This window comes from Vespula vulgaris, chromosome 13 (assembly GCF_905475345.1).
Source record: "Vespula vulgaris chromosome 13, iyVesVulg1.1, whole genome shotgun sequence".
NCBI lineage: Eukaryota > Metazoa > Arthropoda > Insecta > Hymenoptera > Vespidae > Vespula > Vespula vulgaris.
Window position 1 is genome coordinate 3,187,659 of NC_066598.1, and position 11,122 is coordinate 3,198,780.

The 11,122-nt window shown below is 30.2% G+C and overlaps 2 protein-coding genes across 2 annotated transcripts; one reads left to right on the forward strand and one right to left on the reverse strand.

Moving 5' to 3' along the window:
- The first annotated feature begins 2,336 nt into the window (after positions 1-2,336).
- LOC127068537 (uncharacterized) lies at positions 2,337-10,974 on the forward strand. Its single transcript, XM_051004819.1, has 10 exons — positions 2,337-2,481; positions 2,774-2,832; positions 2,909-3,050; positions 3,455-3,622; positions 3,731-3,871; positions 9,597-9,746; positions 9,841-9,899; positions 9,975-10,116; positions 10,208-10,372; positions 10,490-10,974. The coding sequence occupies exons 1-10, from the start codon at positions 2,341-2,343 to the stop codon at positions 10,634-10,636; spliced, it is 1,314 nt and encodes a 437-aa protein (XP_050860776.1). The 5' UTR covers positions 2,337-2,340; the 3' UTR covers positions 10,637-10,974.
- On the reverse strand, positions 4,711-6,619 carry LOC127068329 (odorant receptor 13a-like). Its single transcript, XM_051004363.1, has 6 exons — positions 6,389-6,619; positions 6,005-6,257; positions 5,774-5,877; positions 5,329-5,658; positions 4,984-5,259; positions 4,711-4,845 (listed from the first exon to the last, which is right to left on the reverse strand). Exons 1-6 carry the CDS (start codon positions 6,578-6,580, stop codon positions 4,786-4,788), a joined length of 1,215 nt encoding a protein of 404 aa, XP_050860320.1. The 5' UTR covers positions 6,581-6,619; the 3' UTR covers positions 4,711-4,785.
- Positions 10,975-11,122: the final 148 nt, after the last annotated feature.

Here is an 11,122-nt window from a genome sequence, read left to right on the forward strand (position 1 = left end):
AAGCTTTTACCAATACAAACATTATGCTATCTCTGAGAAAGTTAAAGAGTTGTATAAATATAGATATATACATATGTATTATTATTATTATTATTATTATTATTATTATTATTATTATTATTATTATTATTATTATTATTAACTATAGAAGAAAAAACGATCCCCGTAAAGATTTCCACTGTATTATAAATTATGGTGGAACAAGGTGTACCATTAGCTTAATTAAACGAACATATCTTTTGATCTTCGAATGAATCCACAGTATACAATACCCCATTCTAAATGACAATGGCTTTTATTTGTGGAAAGGGTAAAACAAGTAGCCTGTTGATACGACTAATTAGACACCAGTTATTACCATCACTCTCATTGATCAAAATTATACTATAGTCTATTTAACTTGTTTACGATTTAAAAGATAGATGTATCTTTGACCGAACGTAACTCGATGATATTATATCTATTACTTATATTTCTCATTATTTCTAATTATATTCAAAGTTAATCGTACGATTCGTTAATAATACGATCGATAATAATTTTCTGAAAAATTTTAATCTCCTACTTAACATTCGTCGATCATCCTCGAATACCATCATCCCTTATCGCGAAACAAAAATAATAAATACCATTTCATTTGCCTACATTTGAATTTCCCTTTTGGTACAACGAAATTTCAATTAATTTCAATGAGAAGAGGATATTCGAATCGATCATGATATTAATAAAATAAAATTTGTCAAAATTATATCAATAACTAAAGATATAAAAGCGAATTCCCTTTTGGGAATTTCATCATGGTTTAATACTATAGAAAGGGTTACTAGAATACGCATACTTATAATAAGACTCTATGTAGATATAACTGTCTGTAAGTCAATATACTCTCGCATTGTAGTAGTTATGTTATGTATCTTCGTGTATTGACTTTCAGATAGTGACTGCCTTCAGTTCGCCCAGTAATATTCCTGCTCGACGGCGACGAGTACTTACCCTAATTTCGTCTTTTATCCAAAAACATTAATTTTCTTTTACATTTTCTTTCTTTATTTCTTTCTTTGTTTCTCTTCGAAAAAAAAGAAAAAAGAAAAAAACTAAGAACTTGAAAGTATTTGAGAGACTTCCTCTACGATTTTAGTAAGTAAACACACGTCCAATATCATAATTTATTAAAACATTATGTTTGTTGATATTAAAACTCTATCGTTTCTTTATTAACAAATATATTATTTCTTATATTATTATTATATGTTTCATGATGTTCATTACTATTTCTAACCAAAAAGGAGTTGTAAGTTTTGTTTCAATTTTTAACGAATACGCGACAGAATTTCGTAAATTTATTTAGTATCGTTTGTTTAATAACGAGAAGAAACATGATTAAGAAGATTGTCAATATTATAATAACTTGACGCGAAACGTGCTTTATTAACGTCGAGATCTTTATAAAGAGACGTAATATAATTGGTAATAATATAATTATTGTCTGTATATTTCTTTTCTCGTTTGTAATAACGGGAAGAAAATTAAGCGAGATTTGGGAGAGTGAATTCGATAAATCATTGAAAATTTTGACATTTTATACTCGAACGTTTGGTTAGCACGAAGCCACATAAACGCAGGAGCATCGATCCATCCAGCTTGGTTTCATGCTAATACGAGTCTGAATAGTTTATCAGGAGGCATCGATCCGTCGTTAATACTGACTATAGTCTCTATATGCATTAGTGTATATACATATATACACACATATATATATGTATATGTGTGTGTATGTATGTATATATATATATATATATATATATATATATATATATATATATATATACAAATGTGTTTCCATTTATTCAATTTTGCGGAAGACACGTGCCGATATTTTATGATATACATTTTTGACCGTGATGAATCGGCATTCGAATATAAATTTAAAATAATTTTCATTCCGTTGTTTTGATTAATCGTAATATTTATTTATTATATTTAGCCGCAATCCCAAAGAATTTCTTACGGTAGTAATAGATATTCGTTAATTATGATTAAACGAATTTATATGAATAATAAATTAATGTAACATATTTATTCTGTGCGGTAAATTATTATCGTATAAAAATAACCATGGTCTTCTTTATCGGCTAATTTTAAAAAATTAGTCAATTATACCGTGTTAATTTATGCAGACTAATTAACGACACTCTGTTTACCTATCTCCTATCTTCTCTACTTTGTTATTTATTCGCCTTTTATATATATATATATATATATATATATATATATATATATATATATATATATTATTAGAACGAAATATTGACGCTAATTTTATACTGATCAAACAGAAGTATGTCTTTGGATTTGTATTATTTACCAATGAGTGCTCCCTGTCGAGCTGTTTTATTAACAGCTGAAGCAATCGGTTTGTCACTAAATTTAAAGGAAATCGATTTGTTCTCTGGCGAACAACTCAAACCGGAATACGAAGAGGTAAGTAATTAAATAGTATTTATTAGAATATTTACGGTTTATTTTGCAGTCGAATTATTTAAGAACGATGAAGATAGCTCGTGATAAAATTCAACTCATCGATTTTCTATTTCGATATACATACATATATACATACATATATAAATTTTATTTTAGAATGGGGAACTCGAAAAATTCATCTAATTAATTTCCATCCGGATTCATTTGATATTATTATTATTATTATTATTATTATTATTATTATTATTATCATCATCAGCATCGTCCATTAAAATTTTTATTGGCTTTCCAGATAAATCCTCAAAGGACAATACCTTTTCTCGTTGACGGTGATTACAAACTCTCGGAAAGGTTGATATTATCTATTAATATTAATTCAAGCATTATATCACAGGCAACTGTCAAATTAATTAGTAATTAATTTCAGTCGTGCGATCATGTGTTATCTGGTAGACCAGTATGGTAAAAATGAGAGGCTCTATCCGCAAAATCCGGTGTCACGTGCTTTGGTTAATCAAAAATTATACTTCGACATTGGGACACTTTACAAAAATCTCAGTTCTTACTTCGTACGTAGAAATAACGTACTGTCCGATAGAAAATATTTGAAATTCCATTATCGATTTTTTTTCCTTTTTTTTCTCCATCGGATCGAAGGGCTAAAAACCTTCTCGACAGAGAGAGAGGGGAGGGGGAGAAAAAAAAAGAAAATTAAAAGTGGAACGTAATTAAGTTCCACATTGGCAGTCCATATTCATGATAATGGCATAGCCTTTGTAAAAAATTCTAGATCATTTCCAATAAATCTGAGTACTCAATCCATATATATATATATATATATATATATATATATATATATATAATTCTTCTAAAAACTTTTTTTTGCTCCATGTTGAAAGAGAGGGCGAAAAAAAAAAGTTGGAACAAAATGATGGTTGGTTCGGGACTAAGTTAAAGGAACTTTGATTTTTAGTATCCTGTGGTGTTCGGTGATGCTGAGAGTTACGATGAGGAAAAATACGAAAAGCTGAAAGATTCTTTCGATCTATTGGAGAAATTCCTCGAGGATCAAGATTACGTAGTTGGTCGTAGTTTAACGATCGCCGATTTGACATTGGCATCGTCCGTATCTACTGCAGAGGTTATTGGAAATATCATCGTGATAATAAGATAAAAAAAGAAAAATGATTGATCGAAAATCCTTTTTTATTTTCATTAAAAATCTCGTATTATTTTTCTATGTTACCAGGCGCTTGGTTTCGAAGTCTTCAGATATAAAAACGTCTCCAAGTGGATGGACAGAATTAAGAGCTCGGCTCCTGGATATCGAAAGGCGAACGGGGAAGGTCTTGAAATATTAAAAAAGTTTGTGGCTGATAGGACGTCTCAGTAAATTTTAATCCTATTATGGTTTCGCGTCTACAAGGGGATATATTTTCTTTATCATTTGTTGCCTTTCATCTAACTTTTGTTCATTCTATTTATTAGCACCGAAGGATTAACTACTTTGTTGTCGAATAAAAAGAGAAAGAAAAAGAGAAAAAAGAAAACCTGTCGAACTTGTCGACAATATTTCGATCGATATAACAATATATATCTTTGTTAAATGTCAGACAATTGTAAAATGGTGATAGTTAATAAAAATTTAATGTCGTATGGAAAACGTTCGACATAAAGTTATAGAGAGAATAATTTCTGATGTATATACATACATACATGCACATATATATATATATATATATATCATAAATCGATTGTCACAGTTAAAAGCTGACAGATATCAGAGAAAAGATAATCAAGATCATCAAAGCGTGTTTTCCCACGTGAGATCGACTATGATATTATTCGATAGGAGAGCATCATCGATAGTGGCAATAACCGAGTTTCGATGGGAATCGCCTGAGAGCGATTATCGTAATAATGCAAGATTCTACGCGATATCGTGACACCGTATGACACCCCTTTGATCAATCATAACCCTTTGTCTTGTGCTTACTGCATGCTTACTGCCAATCTAACATAGAGACATTACGTATTAAACACGAGTAAATATCTCTTGATTGTTCCTAGTTATAACCCATTGCTATTATTATTAATAGAATATCAACGAATATACTTATTAGCATATTTTATTTATCATTTGAAAAGATCTACAGCTATATTATTATTATTATTATTATTATTATTGTTGTTGTTGTTGTTGTTGTTGTTGTTGTTGTTGTTGTTATTTTTCGTTTTATTTCCCTTTTTTTCACAGATATTCTAATCATCAATCTTATAAATTTACATTATCCCTTAAGATTACTATTCCTCTTCGCTCATTTGTCTTAATAAAGTGAAATATGACATCGACGAACTCAGTATCTGCATTATATAAATATAAATTTGTAATACCTCTTGCACGAATTCTCAAGTGACATCATTTTCTCTTGATTTCAACCTATCTATCTATCTATATATGTATCTATATATATATATATATACATCTCGCTTTGCACTTACCCCGGTAAAGGTTTCCAAGGACATTACAGCGAATCCTCCAGCCGTCAAGGCACAGGGCCGACGTGACCTAAGCATGATCATGCTTACACCGTATTTTAACGCTTTCCCTTTTCCCTCGTTTGGCACAAGATACCAACGAGAGTTATACACTGCTTCTGAGAGTCCTGAACTTTGCACTATTATATCGTTGCACGTCCAAGTGTATATAAGGAGCTGAGAAAGGCTTCCAGCGAAGTAAATGGCGAATATGCATTTCCTAACCAAGACTTTAGCGGCCTAGAAATGACAATATTTCTGAGATAATTATTTCTTTGATGATAAATTTTCAAAGATGTCACAACTTACAAGAAATTGAAAGCCTCCGAAACATATAACCAAACTTGATAATGTCAATTGACCGAACAAAATAACAGTAAACGCACGTTCCATCTCATTAATGTAAGAAATTAATTCACGATGTTGCAACACGCAATCTCGTAAGTCTATTAACGCGAGCTCACTGGCCTTCTCTATAGGCATTGACGTATCATTCATCATGGAGTTGATATACCTTTCAGAGATCATTTCCAATCTGTGCGCTAATATCTTTAACTGTGCCGCTACGTGTATGTTGAAGGTGCAAATGAAATTGTCGAAACAAAATGTACAAATTCCGGAATGAAACGTCGAAAGCGACTGGAAAAATCAAGTATGGAAAGTCAAGTATGAAAAGTCAAGTATGAAATTCATTTATTGTCTAACTCTATTTAATAATAATAATAATAATAATAATAATAATAAATCGATTTACCTGAATCGTGTAAGTTATCTCGTAATAAGGCGTAACTTTAATCGGTAAATTAACCCACAATTTAAAAGGCAACACCCGATCGGTCTCGTTTCTTCCAATATTTTCTATAATTTTGGTATGACGATTAACTCGCATTTGATTATACTTTATATATTAATTTTATTCCGTTTCGTTATAATCTATACGCAATAAGATATTATTAAGGATAAAATCATAACACGGTTCACTCACCGAAAATAGGTGCAATGATGTAATTAAAGCTCGCTAATTGTACGATCAACGTAAAAGTAAAAGTCATGAGGACACCACGTTTGTCGTATTCCTCCAATATCTTAGCATTGATCTCGTCGTATTTGATCTTCCAAAAGTTATCCTCGGCGTAACGTATAAGCTTTAAAACGATACTACGATAGTATATAAAATTGCCGAATTTCACGAGTATCATGATCAAAAGCATCGTAGCACATAAATTGTAAGTTAATGCCTGAAGAGATATCAAATATACGTTCAATTTGACGACAAGTTTTTAGCATTATGAACGAACGAACGTTGGATCATGTCGATCGGATTGGGTAAGATTAAAAAGCGGAAAAGAGAAGAAGTACCTTCACTTACGTAAAAGTCACCTAAGCAGTGATAGAGGTCAACGACTTCTACGACAATTGCAAAGCAAATTGCTAGAATGGCGTAGCCAAGGGCTAAATGAAGGAACATTTGTTCCCGCCAAGTTTCGACGTACCAGAAGCCAATAAATTTCATAAAGATACGCGTGATCGTCACCGATAGATACCTGTCTTTCTTTAACATGTTCTATCCGGGATAATATTATCTTAGACAAAGACTTAGAGAGTTTCCTAGTCGATTCTAACTTCTAAGTCCTGTTTCCAGTCCCTATAAGAGATTGATGGACACTTATCCGGTAATATGCCTTAGGGCAGCGTGTAATCACGTATGATTTTCCAACGATCAATCGGTATTACCTCAAACTACCAAGTAATTTCTTCGAACTTTGTGCAAATCGTGTAACCCAAATAATATCAATTATTGTTGTCTCTCTTTCTTTCTTTTCTTTTTTTTTTTTCCTTCTTTTTTTTCTATCTGATTTTTCACACAGTTTCATATCGTGTACTGTGTCGTGAGAAAGAAATCGTGAGATACTATTTTTGTTTGAAGTATTCAAGTTATTCTCAGTGTGGTTTATTTGTTTAAAAAAAAAAAAAAGAAAGAAAGAAAATAAAAAGTGAACTATTCTCAGAGATTTGTAAAATATAAGCGAAGTTGAAGAAAAGAATTATTTCAACGAAAGTCTATAGGTAACGAAATAGATGTATATCTTATCTCCGACGATGTATCAACAATGGATAAGAGAATTTTATCGTAATCTGCATTATCGACGAATGATATGGTAAGAGATTTATTTCAAACCATGAAGAAAATATCTATTATACGAATTTTCAGACGAAGCATCTCATTAATGCAATACATACTTAAAATGTTTTCTTCGAGTTAATCATTTTTGCAGACGTATTATCAATTCTTTATCGCAATGATTTTCTTTTTTTTTTTTTCTTTTTTTTTTTATATCTTTCGTTTCTTCTTCTTTTTTTTTCTTTTTTCTTTTTTGAAAGAATTTATTTTTACACTTTAAATTATTGTTTTACAAAGATAGGATCACATTGCAATTTGTTTCCACAGGGAAACACGATTGCATAAGATCCGGCAATTTCACGTAGCGTCGATTACGAAAAAAAAAAAAAAAATACATTCCTACAAATACACAGCTGCAATCCGGTTTTGTCTATAAACAGAACCTGTTTGCTGAACCTTTCCTGAAGATTCTATTTGTCGTACACCAACGATGAATATTAAATTGTTCCGTTCAAATTCAACTGAAAATATCGTCCTAAAGGGAAAGATATAAGGTTCCATAAAAAAAATGTCGGTCAGATATTTCTTTAAAAAAAAAAAAAACGTCGATTATTTGAAATAATTGACGGTGACTGTACCGTGATTATACATTAAACGCAATAAATCGAGTTAAGGTCCTTGAAATTTCTATCGAAGGCTAATGCGAAAGAGCTGAATAATGTTTTAACTCTCGAACGACTCGGCAGTTTCCTATTGGAGCAATCCTTGTTAAGATAACTATGTATTTCGTAACATACGCATATACGCACATACGCGTACATATGCACGCAATTAAAATACTAAATACTTTAAAGAATTCATGAGATTAAGTAAATAATTCAATCATTTTCTAACGTAATTAATACTAGTTTTTAATTATCAGACGCAACCCAGACGTTTCATTAATTCCAGAAATATCACTGAATAATCATCTTGATGCAATAAGGAAATCTTGTAACTATTTATAAAATAATAAAACATAGAAAACTTACGAATCGCGTTTTTGAATATTATTAAGTATAAAAATATATGATATTAAAAAAATTACGTGAAGATCATTCATCGATTTAATCGATCGAAAGAAAAAAAAAAAAAAAATCGAAGAAATTCGTAATAAAAAGAAAATAAAAAGAGACAAGATTAAGAAGATTAGGAAATAGAAACGTTGTTTAACAAAAAAAAGAAATAAACAAATTATTTTATGATCATTTGCCTTTTGTTTAACTCAACGATCAATAAATGATCTATCGACGTAAATTCTTGGATTTTTCCTGTTTCTTTACGAAAAAACAAATGTGATATAGAACGAGTATAATTATCATGTCGGATAAAAAGGGATAACGATAAAAAAAGAAAGAAAAAAGAAGGAGATAAAAATAAAAATCAATGACTCGACAAAGTTATATGCAATGATCTTTATCAAAAGAGAGCAAATGGCAACGCCCACAGTGAATCGTCGTGAATCGTCATATTTGAAAAGTAACTAGCATGATCGGTATAACTGTGTTTCTCTATTCCTATCCCCACCTATTCCTTCCTTCCCTGCTATCTCAACGAAACACTTCCCAACACAACAGAGGCAGCACTGTAGATATTAGTCATGTTTATATAGAGAGCTCGGAGAACCGGCATACGATCATAAAGACTACAGTAATCCTCTTCGACGCATCAACGTAAAATTCAACATACAGGTTGGTTCGATAATCATTTTGAAAATTATTGAGAACTATCGTTATTGTTCTTATCGAAAATTATGTGAATTTATATCGATCTCGACGATGAAATCAACGTAAAATCGTAAGGTTTGAAAATTGTGAGATGTATCAAAAGAGAAAGGAAGAGATAGATAGAGAGAGAGAGAGAGAGAGAGAGAGAGAGAGAGAGAACGTTCCACATATTTGTCCTTGAGCAAATACATAGGACGTGTTGTATAAAAGTGACGTGTGTAAAAGTGTTAACGATCCTTAATGAGTTAATATTTCGAAAGTAGAACTAGCATGCGTTAATAAAGTATTATAACGAGGAAATACGATATATAGGAGACTTTTATCTCGTAATAGGTAAACCACGTTGACGTTTCTACCGATCTTCCAATTAATCGTTTTTTCTAATTCGATTTACAATGTTGATTCTTTAAATGCAGAAGATTCGTTTAGATTTTGATAAATGAACGAGGTTATGACATTTCAAAATGAATTGTGTTTAGTTCGTATAAATATGATTATCAGAACTACCTACGAGATAAGAATTTTTTTTCGAATGAGATAAGTAGTAATGTTATTATATATTTAACCGCAGATAAAATTGTTCCGTCGACGTGATAATCATCTAAAACCGTATCTATGATATATAAATAATGAGAAATAATATCTAGTAAAAGAGGTTTATTTACAAACGTTATTATTTATATTCACAGAGAAAGAAAATGCCGGTCGATCTTTATCAAGCAGTTGGAAGTGCACCATGCTCTGCCGTTCGTTTAACGGCAGCTGCTGTTGGTGTGAGCTTGAATTTGAAAGATACTAATTTAATGGTTGGTGAACATCTCAAGCCAGAATTTCTTAAGGTAACTTTTTAATTCATCGATCGTATCTCAAAAGTTTCTATTTTTTTCTTCTCTCATTTTAATATTCAACAAATGTAATTTTGAAATGTGATAGATGAATCCTCAACATACTATACCTACCATCGATGACAATGGTTTTTACTTATGGGAAAGGTATTTTCATTATTCTGTATTATTAGTATTGTTGTGTTGTGCTATGTTATGTTAACGAATAATCGTTTCTCACAGTCGTGCAATTATGGGATATCTGGTCGATCAGTATGGTAAAAATGATTCATTGTATCCAAAAGATGCAAAGAAACGGGCTGTTGTTAATCAAAGATTGTTTTTCGATGCAAACGTTTTGTATCAGTCGTTTGCTGATTATTACGTAAGTTAATAATTATTCTATAATGATATGTATATGTATATGTATATATATATGTATATAATATTTGTAAGCGAAATCTTTGATCGAACAGTATCCAATGATCTTCGCTGGAGCACCTAAGGATCTAACAAAATTCGAGAAGATTGAAAAGGCTCTCGAATTCCTTGATAAATTTTTAGAGAATGAAAACTATGTTGCTGGTAAAAATATGACGATAGCCGATCATTCTATCACTACCACCATTTCTAATTTTGAGGTAAAAAAAAAAAAAAGAAAGAGTAAAGAAGAAAAAAGCTTTCGTTTTATCTAACATAATTTATTTATTGTAACTTGTTAGACGTTCTTTATTATCTCGTTATCATTATTTTTGCAGCTGATGGATTATGATCTTAGCAAATTTACGAATATTACTAAATGGTATAAGCGCATGAAGTCTGAAATTGTTAAATACGATGAAATTCGTGTTGAGAGTATAAAAGCTTTCAAAGCTTTGATGGATACTCTCAGTAAGAAGAAGTAAATTTTTTACCGGAGTATGGGATACATGGAAAAACTAAGTTTTATATATATATATACATGATATATATAATAATATAAAAAAAATATATATATAATAAGTATATATATACAATATAAAAAAAAAGAAACAATTGCAAATTGTAAAAAATTTCATTCATTAATAATGAGTATATATATATATATATATATATATATATATATATTTATTATTAATGAATGAAATTTTTTAGAATTTGCATTTTTTTCTTTTTCTTTTTATTCTTTTTTGTTTTTATTTTTTATTCTCAATATTTTGTTATACGCATAAGGAATTATGTACAAATAAATTATAAACATTAATACATTCCCATTAAATTAAATCTCTTATCACAAATGATAATTAAGTATTATATGACGATACAAATGATTTCTATCTTATCTATTAATATAATCTTTTAAAGACACTAACCGTCGATAATACAGTTCATTGATTTTATTATGTCGGTAA